Source organism: Podarcis raffonei, chromosome 6 (assembly GCF_027172205.1).
Source record: "Podarcis raffonei isolate rPodRaf1 chromosome 6, rPodRaf1.pri, whole genome shotgun sequence".
Taxonomy (NCBI): Eukaryota; Metazoa; Chordata; class Lepidosauria; order Squamata; family Lacertidae; genus Podarcis; species Podarcis raffonei.
Window position 1 is genome coordinate 94924098 of NC_070607.1, and position 18768 is coordinate 94942865.

At 49.1% G+C, this 18768-nt stretch overlaps 1 protein-coding gene across 6 annotated transcripts in view; it reads right to left on the bottom strand.

Annotated features, from left to right (window-relative positions):
- Positions 1-8175: 8175 nt before the first annotated feature.
- The window catches only part of LOC128416613 (tyrosine-protein phosphatase non-receptor type substrate 1-like), a 123132-nt gene continuing 112539 nt past the window's right edge, over positions 8176-18768 (bottom strand). For all 6 annotated transcript variants that reach the window (XM_053394597.1, XM_053394594.1, XM_053394592.1 and 3 more), the window contains exon 9: positions 8176-12294. In XM_053394597.1, the coding sequence (XP_053250572.1) occupies positions 12037-12294 (258 nt within the window). In that variant the 3' untranslated portion in view covers positions 8176-12036. The remainder of the gene's footprint in view (positions 12295-18768) is intronic.

Here is an 18768-nt window from a genome sequence, read left to right on the forward strand (position 1 = left end):
TAATAATATATCCTCTCTTACTCATCAAAATCCATCCTGCATTGGGAATACGTACTATATGTTCACCAGTATTCGGAGTACTGTGAGACTACAGAATACTGTGAGTTGGGCAGCCAAGTCAAGCACCTAACATTCTTAAGATTAAGGGTTGCCAACTGATTTAAGCAGGCCTTGTTCCTGCGGCTTTAACAACAGTTCCTTCTGCAGGCATGGCTGGGCACTCATACTTAACTCCATGCTGTGAAAAACTTAATTTGCTGGTTTCTGCAGATCCAGTTGCTGTTCAAGTCATAAGAGCAGGTCAGGCTACTGTCATTTTTCCTGATTAGTTGGGGAAAAGAAGACTTTTCTAACCCGGACATAAATGGTATTTCCTACATAGGAATAGAGAGCTGCCTTTCAGCAGGTCTGCCTAAGACAGTGAGCTAGATCCTGATCTCTCCTGGGTAAAATTTGACGGAAGGCAGCACTTGCCAATTGCCTGACTTAGTCATGAACTGGGGGGCACTGCTTTGCAGTGGTTCTGGTCTTAGTTGGATGGTTGCTTCCAGAGGTTGATGCTTGGGGAGTGCTCTTTGGCCCCATGGAGCCTTCAATGTGGGGCTCCTCGGGGTTTGATTTTATCCCCCATGCTGTTTAACATCTACATGAAACCGCTGAGTGGAGTCATCCACAGCTTTGGAGTACATTGTCAGCCATATGCCGATGACACGCAGCTCTACTTCTACAGGTGTGGCAGTGGAAGTGCTGAGCCAGTGTCTTACCCTGGTAATGGACTGGATGAGAGCCAACAAACTGAAGCCCAATCCAGATAAGTCTGAGGTACTGTTAGTGGGTGGTTCTCTAGACTGGATGGCTGGCAGGTGGCCTGCTCTTGCACTGTCATATTCACTTATGGATTGTGAATGGTTGTTGCAACTGTTTAAGGACGTCAGGGTTACTGTGAAATGTCCTATACAGGTTTATCAAGACAACAGGTCCTGTTTGGCTTTGCTTGCTTCAGAGAGTTGCAAGCAAAGAACCAAGTACTTGCAGATAACGTTACATCGTGCAAGGGAGTGTATCCGGGAAGGACTCAGTTCAGGTGTTCTACATGCCAGGAAATGAGATTCCTGCAGATCTGTTGTCTAAGGTTGTTAACAGAGAACAACTTGAGGTGTATGTACAGTGGTTGCAGTTGGGTTGAAATACTGTGCCACAGGTTACATGGAAAGGGGGAGAATGCTGAGATTTCCATTCCACCTTAAGGAGCAGACGTGTGGAATTATTGCGTGTCACATGTCTGTTTACATTCCAGCACAGCTTGCTGGGAACTTCCGTTGTGTATAGCTTTTGCTTTTTCCTGTTCTCTCTGAGACAACGAGAGAGAGAGACGACATGTTTCATTGTCCTGATTTATGATTAATAAATCTGTAGTTGTAGTATGCTTCCACAAGCCTCACGCCTATACTGTGTGCGCAGTTCTATCTGCTGATAGTGTGCCCTGGCTTAGAAGCCCGGGTCGCTGATTTACGTCAGAGCAGAGGCCGATGGTCCATGCAGCGGGACGGCTGGAAGGGAACGGCCAGGCTGGGGCTACCCAGCTGGCCTCCTGGCCCTCTGAATGTCGACAGTGGTTACACACCCTCTGAAGGAGCGGGTACACAGCTTGGGGGTATTTCTGGAGCCATTGCTGTCACTTGAGGTTCAGGTGGCCTTGGTGGTGCAGAGTACCTTCCATCAGCTTTGGCTGGTGGCCCAGCTGTGCCCCTACCTGCACAAATATGGGATGGGGAGGGGGGAAAGTACCATTCCCTTGCTGCCTTGCCCAGCAAAAGCATGTGCTAAATTTCTCCTATGCAGTGATCTAAAGGGGGAGCTGCACCTTTCCAACCACACCTGCTCCTTCTGGGGTGTGGGAGGCTCTCCACTCAACAGAAAACTGTGGTTCTAGAGCACTGGCTTCAGGTCAGTAGTTATGGTTACAACTCTGAGAGTTTCCAGTGGGAGTTATTTTTTATCCACATCTTCGATGGCTCACCGAAGCCTCCATCTCAGGGTTATTCCCCTAATGGGGAGAAGATTCATCCTTCTCCTCTGGTAACCTTCCAATTCAGAGACAACAGCAGGCAAACAACAAACAGTTACTATGGTGACAGCTGAAACATAATTTCCAGCTGGTGCAAAACTTAAAAGGTGGGGAAAGTTGGCGCCAGAACTTCAAGGGAACTGGAGCTAAAAACTCATCGCCTTTGAGGTGGGTAGGGTGGCCTGCCCCAGCCTGCTGTTCTTCAGGTGTTTTGGACCACATCTCCCATCACCCTTGACTACACTGGCTAGAACTGATGGAGTTGTTGGTCAAAACATCTGGAGGGCATTAGGTTGGGGGAGTTTGGTGTACCACGTTGTTGTTTAGTCATTTAGTCGTGTCCAACTCTTCGTGACCCCCTGGACCAGAGCACGCCAGGCACTCCTGTCTTCCACTGCCTCCCGCAGTTTGGTGAAAACTCATGCTGGTAGCTTCGAGAACACGGTCCAACCATCTTGTCCTCTGTCGTCCCCTTCTCCTTGTGCCCTCCATCTTTCCCAACATCAGGGTCTTTTCCAGGGAGTCTTCTCTTCTCATGAGGTGGCCAAAGTCTTGGAGCCTCAGCTTCAGGATCTGTCCTTCCAGTGAGCACTCAGTGCTGATTTCCTTCAGAATGGAGAGGTTTGATCTTCTTGCAGTCTATGGGACTCTCAAGAGCTTCCTACAGCACCATAATTCAAAAGCATTTGGTGTACCACAGTGTTCCTCAAATTTGAGTCTCCAGCTGTTGTTAGACTACAACTCCCATCACCCTTGACCATAGGTCCTTCTAGCTAGGGATGACGGGAGTTGCAGTCCAACAACAGCTGGATACCCAGGTTTGGGAAACACTGGCGTGACATGTTCCAAGGCAAAACAGGACCCTTACTAGGTGAGCCGTGCTGGAATTTGGGGAGGGAAGTGTCAGGGAACTGCCATCGGAGCCAGAGGCGGAGGGAAGGCTCCAGAGGGATGCCGGAGAGGGTCCCAGTAGGGAGAGAGGCAGCCCATCTGCTGGGGAAGGAAATCAGCGTAGCACCAGTGGAGAAGAGGGGCAGAAGGGGGAATCGGCGAGGGGGCTCCAGGACTCCTCGCCGGAGACCAGCGGGGAGAGCACGGGTCCTCCGCTGCCCACACCCTCCCTGCGCAGAAGACTTCCGCGCAGGGAGAGTAGGAGGAGACTAGGCGTCAAAGAACTTCTTTGCTGGAAGAAGTTCAAGAAACGCCCACTGACGGATTCTCCCAGCGACTGAAACAGCCATGAAGTGAAGGGCTGTCCAGACAGAAAGGGTTCACCCAGGTAACCTAGCCAGGAGTGGCGACAACTTACGCACGAGCAACCCCTAGAACCATTACAGGAAGGGTTGTAGCTTAGCAGAAAAGCACCTGCTTTGCATGCAGAAGGTCCCAACCTCAATTCTTGGCTTCTCGAGGTAGGAACAGCCCTGCCTGAAGCCTTTCAGAGGTGCTGCTACTCAGTGTAGATGCTGCTGCATTAGATGGTCCAAAGATCTGACTCATGCTTGAAGGAGCTGGGTAAGTTTAGCCTGGAAAAGAGACCAAGGATTGTGCCTGGGACCTTCTGCATGGAAAACAGATGCTCTAGCACTGAGCTATGGGGGAAGGCTGATTTTAGGCTGGTGAGAACTTTGAATCTGTGTCTCCCACGATTTCAAGAGGTTCTCTCCCCCCCCCTTAGGGTTTCTTCTGTCCTTTCTTCAATAGGAAGGGGACACGAGAGAGGGGGAAATCAAGGATGGAATTGTCAGAAAGCCAAAGGGCAAGGAACCAGAGCAGCATCAGAAGTGGTAGAGGACCACTGTTCAGGCAGAGAGGCGCTTCTGGGTCTCTCTCTCCCCCCACTTCAGCTATAGCTGGTGCACGAGCGCCGCCTGGTGGTGGGAAGGTTGAATACAAACAAGCTGAGTGTAAAATTGAAAGCTGACGTTTATATATTAGTTACAGGTAGGTAGCCGTGTTGGTCTGCCGTAGTCGAAACAACAACAAAATCCTTCCAGTAGCGCCTTAGAGAGCAACTAAGTTTGTTACTGGTATGAGCTTTCGTGTGCATGCACACTTCTATATCTGATGGACCACGCCAGACAGCCTTTTTGTTCATTAATGAGAATTTGTGTTCGTGGTGGGATCAGGGCAGGTTACACATGATCCCACTTTCAACGTTGCAAATGTTTCGGGGCAGATACCTTGCTTTGTTTCCCATCAGTGCATGTCGTGTAACTTACGCCTGAAATCCTGCAACTTTTTCTCCTCACCTCCCACTAATATTCTGCAGCATTTTGTGTGTGTGTGTGTGTGTGTGTGTGTTCAAAAGCACGCCAGTGCAAGTAGATAAATAGGTACCGCTCCAGTGGGAAGGTTAAACGGTGTTTCCATGCACTTTGGTTTCAACCATGGTGTTCCATTGTGCCAGAAGCAGTTTAGTCATGCTGGCCACATGATCCGGAAAGCTGCCTGTGGACAAACGCCGGCTCCCTTGGCCTGAAAGCGAGACGAGTGCCTCAACCCTACAGTCGCCTTTGACGGGACTTAACCATCCAGGGATCCTTTACCTTTTTTACCTGCAGGCACCAGCACTTTCTCTCCCTGAAGTTTCCAACAACTGATATTCCGAAGCATTGTTGTCTCAAACTGCGCAGAGCCACCATGGCTAGCAGCCTTCGGTAGCCCTCTCCTCCTCCATGAATTTGTCTCATCCTCTTTTAAAGCCATCCATCCAGTGGGAGGGAGTTCCACAGTTTAACAATGCACTGAGTGAAGGAGGACTTTCCTTTATCTGTCTCGAATCTTCCAATGCTGAAGGAGGATGTGAAGCCGGGTCAATGAGACAGTGCACAGCCACTGTGGCGAGGAGCCACTGAGAGCCACTCCTCCTTGAAGTTGTCCAATCCTCTTTTAGAGCCATCCAAATGGGTGGCCACCCCTGCTTCCCGGGTAAAGAGAAGTGTCATTGGCCGTGCTGTCTGGAGCCCTTTGGAGTTGCTATTCCACAGCATATGGATGGCCACAGGTCCCTCACTCCTGGTGTAGCACATCACCCGAAAGCTCTGCTTCAGGACATCTTGCAACATTGCAGGGATACTCAGGGCTAGTGGTGGCTACTAGTCACAAAGGCTGTGCTCAGCTGGAGGCAGCAATGCTTGTGAACACCAGTTGCTGGAAACCACAGAAGAGGAGAGTTGCTCTTGTGCTTAAATCCTGTGTGCAGGTTTCCCCACCTGGCTGGCCACTGTGAGAACAGGATTCTGGACTAGACGGGCCACAGGCCTGATCTAGCAACCTCTTTTTATGTTCTTAACTCACCTTGCTTTGAGGTCCCATCCCTCAAAGCATCCTGAAGCCAGCCTTTAGTTGTACAGTTGTACCTCATGTTACGCTTGCTTCGTGTTGAGCATTTTCAGGTTGTGTCCGGTGGCAACCCGGAAGTACTGGAAAGGGTTACTTCCGGGTTTCGCTGCTCACGCATGCGCAGACGCGCAAAATGATGTCACGCGCATGCTCAGAAGCAGCGAATCGCGACCCATGCACGCGCAGATGCGGGTTGCGTTCTGCTCATGTTGCGAACGGGCCTCTGGAACGGATCCCGTTCGCAACCAGAGGTACCACTGTATTATTCTGTCTGCTGGACAGGGCATGGGCCAATGACTGTCACCTCCTTTCCATGAGCAATAATCTGACCTCCCAGCATATGATACCACATGTCTCTCTCCTTCATTTTAAAAGAAGCCAACTCTCCAGTTTTCCTTCAGGTGGGCATGCTTAAAATCTAGATCTTGCTCAGGTGCACCTTTAACACCCAGGCTGCCTCACCAAAGTTTGCAAAGTGTTTGTATGTAAAGGACGGCTTGGGGAGTTGCATTTTTGTGGTGCATTTCATGGACCAAGAAGGTGTTTTTTATAACTAGCATCCTAACCTCCATGCTTGCAGAGACCAAAGGAAGAAGGCTAATGAGAAAGGCAACAGCATTTAGATGCAGCAACACATCCGAGGCATTTAAGACACATTGCAAATGAATTAGTCAATGTGTGGATAAAGAGTTCACATTGACTCAAGATTAGGCAAAGGGATCCTTTGTGCCAGTTCCACCCAACACGGGAGTCGTCAAGGTTAATGGAATCCAAGGTGTTAAGAGATTTGTGTGCAAAACACCAGAAATGATTTCAGAAAGCCTTGTTGGCACCGCTCTTGCTTTTCTCCTTTGTTCACAGTCCGAAAGAAGCAGAATGCAAAGAATCAGAGGTCACAAGCATTTTATTACAACCATCGTCTCCCCCAAAGTCCTTTCAGTTCCTCAAACCCTTGATCAGGTTCCCGGGGGGGGCGGGGGAGAGGAAGACCACAGGCTTGTGACAGCCTTTGGGGAGATGGGTTAAGGACGCGTGTTATTTCCTCGTCAAGCCCAACATGTGCGAATCGGGAAGTTGGGTTGGAATGGCATCTCTCTGCGACCAGCTCAGAGCTCACCTCCTTGTTTGTTTGGAACAGCAAGCAAGCTCACCGGGGAGCTTTTATAGGAAGCCAGGGGACACACCTGACCTGTCTAGCCTATTAGGATCCGGTTTCCTTGGTGGGGGTGGCTGATCTCCTTGCAATAATCTTCTTTGACCAGAGGTGAGGGTGTGCTACAAGATGGAGCCAGCAGTGGTTGGACCAGGGTTCAAATTGGCGCACTCGCACTCAGCCTAACCTACCTCACAGGGGCGGTTGTGGTTGCAAGGATAAGATGGGGTGGCTGAGAACGTATACCACCTTGATCTCTTTGGGAGGAAAGGTGGAATAGAAATGTAATAAATAAACAAAATCCCCTATACAGTGGTACCTCTGGTTGCGAACGGGATCCGTTCCGGAGGCCTGTTCGCAACATGAAAAGAACGCAACCCTCAGCGGCGTGTCTGCGCGCGCGGGGGTTGCAATTTGCCACTTCTGCGCATGCGCGTGATGTCATTTTGCGCGTCTGTGCATGCGCGGGCGGTGAAACCTGGAAGTAACCCTTTCTGGTACTTCCAGGTCGCAACCTGAAAGAACGTAACACGAAGTGGATGTAACATGAGGTATGACTGTAGTCATCAATTCAAGAATGGCCATAATTGAGTCAACACAAGATCAGGCCAAAGGGCACAAGGGATCACAACAAGAGCTGCCTTGTGGTCTCTGGGATGGTGTTTCCCAATGCCTCCTTGCTTTCTCTTATTCCTGGAAGTCCCATCCAGGACATCTTCATGGTGCTCCTCTGCCTCCCTCCCTCTTCAGATCCTCCCTTGAACCCTTTCCCCACGATTCACCTCGTCTCCTTGCACAGCAAGGCCCAGACTGCATCTCTGTACGCATTCAATCCTCATTCGTCTTTCTTGCCTCTCCCCACTCCCAGTCTCTGCCTTTTGATGAGCTGTCTTTGCCCAGTGTCAAAATATAGACCCCTAAGCTCCAAGGGGCAGGGACCTGCCTTCACACTACTAATTGCTGAAAGTTGGAAAAGTTGCGTTGGGTTGGCTAGCATCGTATGCATACCAAAATACGAAAATAACCTGCAATGCAAAAATCTATCAGTTCATAAGCCAGTAATTATGCAAACAGATGCAATCTACAATTATGTCAAGCTTTTGTATAAGCGCATTTCAAAAAGACTCAAATCAAAATTGCATATTTTTTTTGGGTGGTTGGGTAAGTAAGGCATCGCTCCAGCTCAAACCACTATGCCTTCCATGACAGCACTGGCTGGTAGTCAAATGATTACGCCGCGCTCTAACACAGCTGTCGCCAAAGTCCATACAATAATAATTAGAATTATTGTTCTCCTTCAGCATGAAGAACAATCTGGGAATTGGACTTTCCATTCCTAATAACAGTCCCGTGTGATTGTAGATTACCTCTTTTGATAATTATTGCTTCGTGCTTGGACAGATTTTTTCCCCTTCCTTTTTTGCAACACCAGCTATTTTCATATTTAATTGCTGCCTTCAAGTATTTGGGTGGGCCACCAATACTGGACTTTCCTCAAGTACTAGCTTTCTGTTTCCCCAACAAGAGAGCCGAAGGCATCTGATATTTTGCCCAGAAGACCCACCCGCCTGAAGCCACTTCTATTATCACCACTGACACACACGCGTGGTTGGTGCAGAACTTTGAATGCTTTTATTACAAAAATATCTTGCAAGCGAAAAACAAAAACAAACAACAAAAAACCCAAACGAACTTAAGGTGCAATTCATACAAACAGTCACCTATAATTTTTTTGATCCACAACAAATATATCCCAATACGTCTTCATTTTTCTTCTTTCTTTCTTTTCCTGGTCCCATTTTCCTCCCTGCAAAACCAGGGCCAAGAGACTAGGCTCAATAGAGTGGTTTGTAGCCTCCCACTATGGGCTAAAGCTCTTGGCATTCCATCTCCCAAGCTAGGGTACCATTGAACTTCTACACATTCCCACCCGACACCACTGAGGAGGAGGGTGGCAGTGGAGTGTTTGGAAACAGAGGAACCCAGAAGCTGGTATGACATTTCTGCCTTGACTAAGGACCAAAGTAAATGTCAGGAGAAGCTGTGGAAGCCAAAAATGGCAGCCAGAGGTCTTCCTTCCTCCCCAAATAACATCCAGCTAGCTTACGAACATCCTGGTGTCATGGCAACCTGCATCTTCCAGCAGCCAATGATGTGAGGAACCATAGAGCATCGCGATGTCAGGACAGGTCTTAAGTTGGAGGGGAAGTTACTGAGGGAGAGGAGAGTTGTGAACGTGTGACCGCCATTTTGGACAGCGTCTGTTTGCCTCCTGAACCATTGGCTTTGGCCTCCACGTCCTTATGCATGATGTACGGAAGGAGCCAAGAGAATGTGGCCGAAAGGACTTGTCTTTGTGACCTCAGAAGGGTGAGATGCCACCATGGCTTGCCGTTCCCAGAACCGTATCTGCCCAAACCACACTCATACCTCCCCTTTCTCATATTAGCAATACAAGTGCCTACTGGCATTTTTTTAAAAATTTTAAGCGCGATGTCATCAGTGTCCCAAAACTCTTCCCATCACACATTTATTTTGAGCAAGGGTGAAGGAAACTGTGGTCCTTCCATCGCTTCTGGACTGCAACTCCCATCAGCCCACTGGCCATGCTGGGTGGGGCTGATGGGAGTTTTGAATCCAAGGGCATCAGGAGGGTCACAATTATCACCCATCCCTGCTTTACTGACCCAAAGAGGAGTTGTTACCATGTCCCGAAGCGTCATTGTGAACAGGCACCTTCTGGAAAAAGGAGAAGGTGCTCTTGGATGGCTCCACTTTGTGTCCCCACCAGAAGACACTGGCACATTTTTGAGACACGCAAGTGACAAGAGAGGCCTGCCCTGTGTCTTTTCAATGTGAGACCCATTGAGATTTGCTCATCTTCCTGAAGAATTAGCAAATCGGGCTAAACTCTCCCGAGTTTCGATTGCCTTCATCCTGGATCTCGCGATCCGCTTGGGTCAAACTTAAGGTGGAAGATCTGCAGTAGAGAATTTGGAAGACGTCACTTCTCTGCAACCCTCGCCTCCTGTTCTGGTCCCCCGACTTCCTTCTATTTCCGCAGAGTGCCAGTTAGTTCCTAAATTGCCTTAGTTTTCTGTTTTGTTTTAAAAGGAACACAGAGCCACAAATAAAATAAAATAAAAACAAGAAGAGGAATTTTGGTTACTGGCAGCAGGAGTCACACAGGGTAGGTTATGGTGGGTCAAGTCACCATGGGGGAGAGGACAAGTTTTAAGAGACCCCCTCTCTCTTCCCCAGCACTTTATCCCTTTTTAAACTTTGCTTTTGTGCTTGTCACACTAGTGCTAAGTACACAGTACTACACCCACTTACAAAGAACACACACAAATACTGGTATTTTTTTCTCGGTTTTTTTAGTTCTAAAAGGAGTAAACAGTTATAATGCTGAACAGTCAACACAGGTGGTACGATGGTGTTTCGGGCAGGGTGGGGTGGGGGCAGCCCTACTTCCCACGGGGGCAGAGAGGTGCTATTCCTTATCCCAAGTGCTCCCCCAACCCTGCCCCAAAGGCTCTTTCGGAAAGAAAAGTGAGCAAGACCACCAGAGGAAGGGAGGACAACAGCATGGATTCGGCCAAGAAGGAAAGACTGAAAGGCAAGAGGAAGTTCCCTTGGCATGGCGGGCGGTGAGATCATGGGGAGGGCGGGAGCAATCTGGGCTGCCAAAAGGTGTAAACTCTATACTTGCAATGAGCTGCCTGTTTTAGTAGCCTCATGAGAAGTTTCGCCCCACCCGCGCCCCCGTGGGGGTATCAGCCCAGCTAAGCCACTCTACTGGCATTGACCCCAAACCACCTTTCCCCTCCTCTGTCAACAGTCATTGCCCCATAATCACTCGCTGCTGTTCCCCTGTGGTCCTGGGGTGGGGCCCCCCAATGTTTGCTTGGGCTACTGCACATTTGTGAACTGTGCAAAACAACAATGATAACGAAACCAAAATGGCCGCAAGAAAAACGAGCCACAATGGAGCCCAAGCAGAGTAGCAGGTTGGGCTTGTGAGTGTGTTTGTGTCGTGTTAGGGAGTGGCTCTGCAGGAAAGATACGAGCAGATGGAGATCTGCCAGGGTGGAGAATGGCTGGCTTGGAAACTCTCTCTTCTCTAACCACGCAAGGCATCCTACACCGCAACAGTGGTGGTGGCGGCGGCAAGAATCAGCTTTCAGAAGCACACACACACACACTCCCACACACCTCTTGCAGGCCTTAGTTCTGTTGTGAAGGTTGCTGCCCCTACTTAGCCAAATCTGGGAGGGGTCAGCCGAGGAACCAAGCAGAACATGGCAGAGACGGGAGTGGACAAGATTCTTCAACGTGGCTTCGTATTTCCTAAGGCCTATCACAGAGGCTGCAAGACACGTCCGAGGTCACCCCTCCCCAATTCTAGACACACGTAGGGATGAAATAAAAAAGGCGGATTAAAAAGAAATAAAAATGAGGAGCAGATTGACACACCTAAAATGCGTTCTACAGATTTGGCTTTGCCAGAGATCGGCCCCTGGGGTTAGGCAAGATGGATGGGTTGTCGTGGAACAGCCTTCACCAGCCTGGTGCCACCAGATGTGTTTGGACGGCAACCTCCACCAAGATCAACAGGTGATGGGAGTCATAGTCTGAAACATCATGAGGACACCAGGTTGGCAACTGCTAGCCCAGAACAAACTGCTGTATCTCCAAGAGGCACTGTCCCAAGACGTACTGTCAGGGGGAGAGGGAGGAAAATACATCTGTGGACTAGAGAGATACAAAGTGAATCAGATGCCACCATGAGCAAGAAAGTAGGCTTCTTCTTCCTCCTCTTCCCAGGAGGACCTGGGGAAGTGGGTGTTTCCTTCTCCTAAGGACCACCAAGTCTTGATGTGGGTAGCGTCCACTTGCTTCTTCCCACCCCACAGAGCTAGCTGGGGCTGCCATCTTGGCTTTGTTCAGCCCCCGTGGAGGAACGAAAAGCTTCTCAAAGTGGCATCTGAGAGGGTTTGGTTGTCCCAGAAGGAAGTGGAGAGAAGGCCTTTAGCTGGCCAAAGCTGAAGAGAGAGGCCCGCCTGCCTCCAAGGTGACAACTCGCCACTTGCTCCGTGTGACGTGCTTAAATGAACCGAAAGAAGAGAGTTATGGTCCCAGTGATAAAAGCTGTGTTAGATCCTTAGTTGGTCTAGGCACCTCCCGTCCACCTGATAACCAGGGGATGAAGAGGCGCCATGAACTAGCCCAAGTACCAGGATGCAATTGTGTGTAGCACCAATTAGTTTCCTCCTTGACCTTGGCTACGTACATTAAGTTCCACTCAAAGAAACTGCAGGAACCGCTTCTTGGCAGGCAAATCCCACTGCTCCTCAGTTGAGACCCAGTCTGGAGACAAGGCCAAGGATCCAACCCCAGCAAGGGAGGTCTCCGACAACCCCGCAAGAGGGCCGGCAAGCCACAGAGAGCCGACGGCGGCAGCCAGGGATCACTTGCCCCGAACCTGTACGCTGGCGTATTCTGAGCTGGTTTCCTCCGGCTGTGGGGCAGGTCTCTTGGGAGCTTTGCTTAGGTGGACCATGTCCAAATCTGCATAGGTAACATTCTCGTCGTTGGGCGCTGGCGGGACAGTCTGGATGCTGGCGTATTCAGACTGCTGGCTGATCTCAACCACCTGTTGGGGGCTCTTCTTGGGCGCCTTTTCGAAGTTCAAGTCTGCATAGGTGACGTTGTTGGGATCAGGCTCCTGAGGAGGCAGGAAGGAGAGGGAGAAGTCAGTAAGGAAGCACGAGAGAAGGCCCGCGGGACCATGGGAACCTGCCACAGCGCCATTGCAGAGCATCTTGCTTTGCAGGCAGAAGATCTCAGGTCCAAAGACAGAAGCACTGTTTTGGATGATACCCAGCTCTACCTCCCCTTTACATTGGAACCAGTGAAGGCAGTGATTGTCCTGTGTGAGTGTCTGGAGGCAGTTGGAGGACAGATGGCGGCTCACAGATTGAGGTTGGATCCCAACAAGACAGAAGTACTGTTTTGGGGGTACAGGGGGCGGGCGGGTGTGGAGGACTCCCTGGTCCTGAATGGGGTAACTGTGCCCCTGAAGGACCAGGTGAGCAGCCTGGGAGTCATTTTGGACACACAGCTGTCCATGGAGGCGCAGGTCAATTCTGTGTCCAGGGCAGCTGTCTACCAGCTCCATCTGGTACGCAGGCTGAGACCCTACCTGCCCACAGACTGTCTCACCAGAGTGGTGCATGCTCTGGTTATCTCCTGCTTGGACTACTGCAATGCGCTCTACGTGGGGCTACCTTTGAAGGTGACCTGGAAACTACACTAATCCAGAATGTGGCAGCTTGATTGATGACCAGGAGTGGCCACCGAGACCACATAACACTGGTCCTGAAAGACCTACATTGGCTTCCAGTACGTTTCTGAGCAAAATTCAAAGTGTTGGTGCTGACCTTGAAAGCCCTAAGTGGCCTTGGCCCAGTATACCTGAAGGAGCGTCTCCACCCCCATCGCTCAGCCCAGACACAGAAGTCCACCACCTTTGGGCAGTTCCTTCATTGCAATAAGTGAAACTACACGGAACCTGGCAGAGGGCCTTCTCTAATGGCGCCCTCCCTGTGGAACATCCTCCCATCAGATAAGTAACTATACAACCTTAACAGAGATAAGTAACTATACAACCTTTAGAAGACACCTGAAGGCAGTCCTCTGTTGGGAGGTTTTTAATGTTTTAATGTTATGATTTTATATGTCTTGGAAGCCGCCCAGAGTGGCTGGGGCAAGCCAGTCAGATGGGTGGGATATAAGTAATAAAATTATAATTGTCGTCGTTAAATCCCTGGCATCTCCAAGAAGTGCTGAGGAAGATTCCCTTCCTCAAACAGCTGGAGAGCTGCTGCCAGCCAGGGAAGGCAATACCAGCCTGGATGGACCAAAGGTCTGATCCACAATGCAGCCACTTCCTATCAGGTCAAAAAGTCCTTCTGGTCTGGCATCCTGTTTCTGGCAGTGACCAATACCAGGATCGGCTGGCGAGCAGGGAAGACTCTGAAGACCTGGCAGCCTGGCATCTACCATCTACTGGGATGGTGAGACTGGGGCTGGTCCAGGTGCTTCAGGTGAAACACAAGACGTTGCCTCCCACCTTGTCCTCCTCTGTGCCTGGCTGCCCTGCCAAGGCAGCTGCCGCCTTCACGCTTGCCTGTCGCAGTGGCCAGGAGGAGGCAGGCAGCGGCAGCTCAATGGGGTTCTAGAGCAGCAGTGGGAGCGCCAGATGGTTTGTGATGATGTTTCTGAACCACCCTGCCCTCGCCTGCTCAGGGTAGCAGGCTGTGATGCCAGGCCAGGTTCACAGTGGGGCAGAGACTGTGTCCCACCATATTTCCTGAAGCCCTATCCATCTCTATCTGTCTTAATTTAATAGGTGTCAATAACTTTCAATTCAGCAGGTTTATTTGTTTTAATTGCTTAATTGTTTAAGAGTCCGCAAGCCTTTTTTTAAAAAAAAATTAACAAACTAATTAACGGAATGGCGAAATTAGTTTCATACCGTCTGATTCAATTTAGACTGTGCGAGCCACTTTTTAAATATTTAACAAAGCAATTTGCAGAGTGGCAGAATGTGCTTTTTCTTAGTTAGAGATGTAGGGGACGGTCTCCTGGTTTAGCCCCCTCCCTGACCAGCTAGATATCTATGTGCAGGGATTTCTTCCCCCCCTTTCTCCAAAGGGGCAGCACCACATGCCTGCCCACCCCACCCCCACCTGTGGACTGAAAAGGCTTCGGCTCGGGAACAATTTCACCATGTGATCTGTTGTTTTTGCAAGACTGGCTCCAAAGGAAAAATAAATAAAAGGAAGCTTACTGGGGGTGCTGGGAGATGCGAGAACAGCTGCTATGAATTCAGAATAATAATTAAACACACACACACACACAGAGCAATGTGAGCATTAGACTGGGTTTAGGGTTTTTGGCAGCCTAGATGAAGCTATAGACATCACTTCTCCCATTGTCCCGAAGGAATGACATCTTCCCGATGCAAGGACAGCTGTGTACGTACGTGAGCAGCTACGAGGCTGGAAGAAAAACAGCCACGCGCTGGGCGGAGGGGGCCTGGTTTGCTCAGCGAAATCGCACAATCGCGCCACACAAAAGGGGGTCTCTAAAAATAAGCCCTCGCCTGGCTGCCGTGCAGCTGGGCCTTTTCAGAAGGGAGCGACACTTTGTGATTATTTTGCGAAGGAAACAAACAAGAACGTCAACAACAGAAAAGGGTGGCCGTCAGCAAGTCTTCAAGGGCGGTGGTTACAACCCCTGTTGTAAGGCAGTGGGGGAGAGACTCCGTCGCAGACAAAGCAGGGTTCTAGTCCTTATTGTCTAGGGGGTGGGAGTGCAAATGTTGCCTTGGAAGTACGGGATACAGATGCGGGGACACGGAAGCACAGTGAAAAGAATCGCAAAGGTACAAATTCCAGCAAACAAGCCAATGGAGGGACGAAGCTGCCAGAGTCGGAGAAATAATCCACCAAGCCAATAAAGGTTGTTTTGAGTGGCATCGGGTTCCTGGCAGGTATTTTACCTGAAATTCTTTAACTAGAAAACCCAAGGATTGAGCTGGAGGCTTTTTGCAAATAAAAACAGGGGTTCTGCCATGGAACGGCAGGCAGGACCTCCTCTCAAACCCTGCTTTTTTGGAAAACCCTTTCCTGATTGTGCTATGGGTTGTTATTGTAGGTTTTTTTTTGGGGTGCCATTCTGGATGATGCCCTGAGTACCTTCTTTGTCATGGGGTCATGTACCCAGTGAGGTTAGAATCTGACAAGTGGAGTTTGCTGAGCTAGTCGGAGAGGTTTCTTCATAAGAAAATGACCTTTGCTGGCCACTTAAGTGTCGTCATCAGCATCCCAAAAGAATGAGCTGGGTTGCAAGAGTGACAACTGAGTGATGGGCAAAGAGGTGCCTTCACATCACTAGGCTGCCAGGTGGAGACACCAGTTTCCCCATACACTCTGGGCGGCTTCCAACAAAATATTAAAATACAATAGTCCTTCAGATATTAAAAGATTCCCTAAGGAAATCAGCCCTGAGTGCTCACTGGAAGGACAGATCATGAAGCTGAGGCTCCAATACTTTGGCCACCTCATGAGAAGAGAAGACTCCCTGGAAAAGGCCCTGATGTTGGGAAAGATGGAGGGCACAAGGAGAAGGGGACAACGGAGGACAAGATGGTGGGACAGTGTTCTCAAAGCTACCAGCATGAGTTTGACCAAATTGCGGGAGGCAGTGGAAGACAGGAGGGCCTGCCGTGCTCTGGTCCATGGGGTCACAAAGAGTCAGACACGACTAAACGACTAAACAACAACAACAACAACAACAACAAACAGGGCTGCCTTTAGATGTCTTCTAAAAGTCTGGTAGTTGTTTTTTTCTTTGACATCTGATGGGAGGGTGTTCCACAGGGTGGGCTGCACTACCAAGAAGGCCCTCTGCCTGGTTCCCTGTAACTTTGCTTCTCACAGTGAGGGAACCACCAGAAGGCCCTTGGAGCTGGACCTCAGTGTCCGGGCTGGATGATGGGGATGGAGACGCTCCTTCAGGTATACTGGGCTGAGGCTGTTTAGGGCTTTAAAGATCAGCACTAACACTTTGAATTGTGCCCAGAAACATAGGTACTGGGAGCCAATGTAGGTCTTTCAGGACTGGTCTTGGTAGCCGCTCCCAGTCACCAGTCTAGCTGCCGCATTCTGGATTAATGGTAGTTTCTGGGTCACCTTCAAAGGTAGCCCCACGTAGAGCGCATTGCAGTAGTCCAAGCGGGAGACAACCAGAACATGCACCACTCTGGCGAGGCAGTCCATGGGTAGGTAGGGTCTCAGCCTGCGTACCAGATGGAGCTGATAAACAGCTGCCCTGGACCCAGAATTAACTGTCCATGGACAGCTATGAGTCCAAAATGACTCCCAAGCTGCGCACCTGGTCCTTCAGGGGCACAGTTATCCCATTCAGGACCAGGGAGTCCTCCACACCTGCCCGCCTCCTGTGCCCCCAAAACAGTACTTCTGTCTTGTCAGGATTCAACCTCAATCTGTTATCCACCATCCATCCTCCAACCGCCTCCAGACACTCATATGGTAAATAAAACCATATGTCCAAAAGACACTGCAGTCTCCTTTGACCTTCATTCCAAGGACACCAAACCTGGGCAAGCACCTGGAATCCATGGGTTTCTCACCCCTCGGAGATTGTGTAACATTATTATTGTTTGTGCATCCTTCCCCCTAAGACCTCAGGGCAGGTTACAATCCCATTGCACAAGTAGAAGGTCAATAGAACTTTCTTTCCCTCTCCTCTTTTCTGGTGTGTCCATCCTTCGCTCAAATCTGCTCTGGAAGGTTGGAGGAACCGTCCCCCAGGGCAAATTTTTGGGGGAGGGAGCAGGAGAGGAAGCAAACACCATTATGCTGGCATGATGACTTAAATGGATATAGGAATGGACTCCCTTCAAAGCTGGATATTTTTAATCAGCATTCAGACAGGGATTCTTCAGCTGAGCTTTTTTGCACTGCAGAGAGTTGGACTAGACAAGTCCCTTTAAACTCTACCACTCTATGATTCTAACCCTATAAGCCTGTGATCGCTATAGGAAAAGGTTACAGATAGGTAGCCGTGTTGGTCTGCCATAGTCAAAACAAAATTTTTTTTTCCTTCCAGTAGCACCTTAAAGACCAACTAAGTTAGTTCTTGGTATGAGCTTTCGTGTGCATGCACACTTCTTCAGATACACTGAAACAGAAGTTGCCAGATCCTTCTATATAGTGAGAAGGTGAGGAGGGGTATTACTCAGAAGGGTGGTGGGAATGGGTGATTGGCAGATAGCTGTGATGAGCCTGTTGACGACTCTTAACGACTGCAATAGGTCTTACAGGAAAAAGCAAGGGGTGAGAAGGTGAAAAATGGCTTTGTCATGTATAATGAGATAAGAATCCAATGTCTTTGTTCAGACCAGGTCTCTCCATGGTTTTAAGTTTGGTAATGAGTTGCAATTCAGCAGCTTCTCTTTCCAGTCTATTTCTGAAATTCCTTTGTAGTAAAACAGCTACTTTGAGATCTTGTATAGAATGTCCTGGGAGATTGAAGTGTTCTCCTACTGGTTTCTCTGTCTTGTGATTCTTGATGTCCGATTTATGTCCGTTTATAGGAAAAGGGTGATTGTTTTACTCTAGCCTCCCCAGAAGGAGACCTTTTTGGAAAGTGGATTCAAAGTTTTTAAAAATATGAAACCTTCAGGGAATATTCTCATACCAGCTGGTTCAACATGGAACCCCTGTGCTTGGCAGAGAATTCTGGGGCACTCAGTGTGCTTGCCCTGATTCTTGCACCTCACGGTATCCTGAGTCTCTTGGACAGTGAACTTCAGAACACACCTAGCCCTCCTCTGAGGCTGGGGGTGAAGCGGAGGAATTCAGATTGGTTTACATGTCAATGCAAACATCCCTAATCTTGCACTTCCTGAAACGGCAAGCACACCGAAAGGCATCTATCCTGTGAAAGTCACACTTCTCTTCAAATTTTGCGATGCATTACTCTAACTAAAAAAAAAAAAACCTGCATAAATATATTTGGGGAAAAGGGTGTATAGAAATGTCTATCACCAGTGTAGACTGCTTTGCGAAAGTGTGTATGTCAGCAAAATGCCATGCAAAAATGGGCAGATTAGGATACAGTGGATGTCATTATCATGCACTATATTATTATGCGCTCTCATATTAGGATAAAGTGCGAATTAGGATAAATTAGAATAAATGAGCACTAAAGAGTTGATGAATTTTAGTGAGGGATTCACTGATGAGGAAATGTGTTTTCCTGCAGGCATCTGGTCGGCCACTGTTCCAGCAGATGCTTTTTTTTCTTTCTTTCTTTCTTTCTTTCTTTCTTTCTTTCTTTCTTTCTTTCTTTCTTTTGCTCTTAAACTGAATTTAATATCTGAAATTGACAGATCTGCCCAAAGGGTGATCTAGACGATCAATGTCTGGAAACCAAGCCTTATGAGGAACGGTTGAGGGATGTTTAGCCTGGAAAAGAAGAGCCTGAGGGGAAGATACGAGAGCCATCGTCAAATAGCTCAAGGGCTGTCACAGGAAAGAGGGAGCAAGCTTGTTTTCTCCTGCTCTGGCCCCGAACCAATGGATTCAAGAAAGGAGATTAAACACCA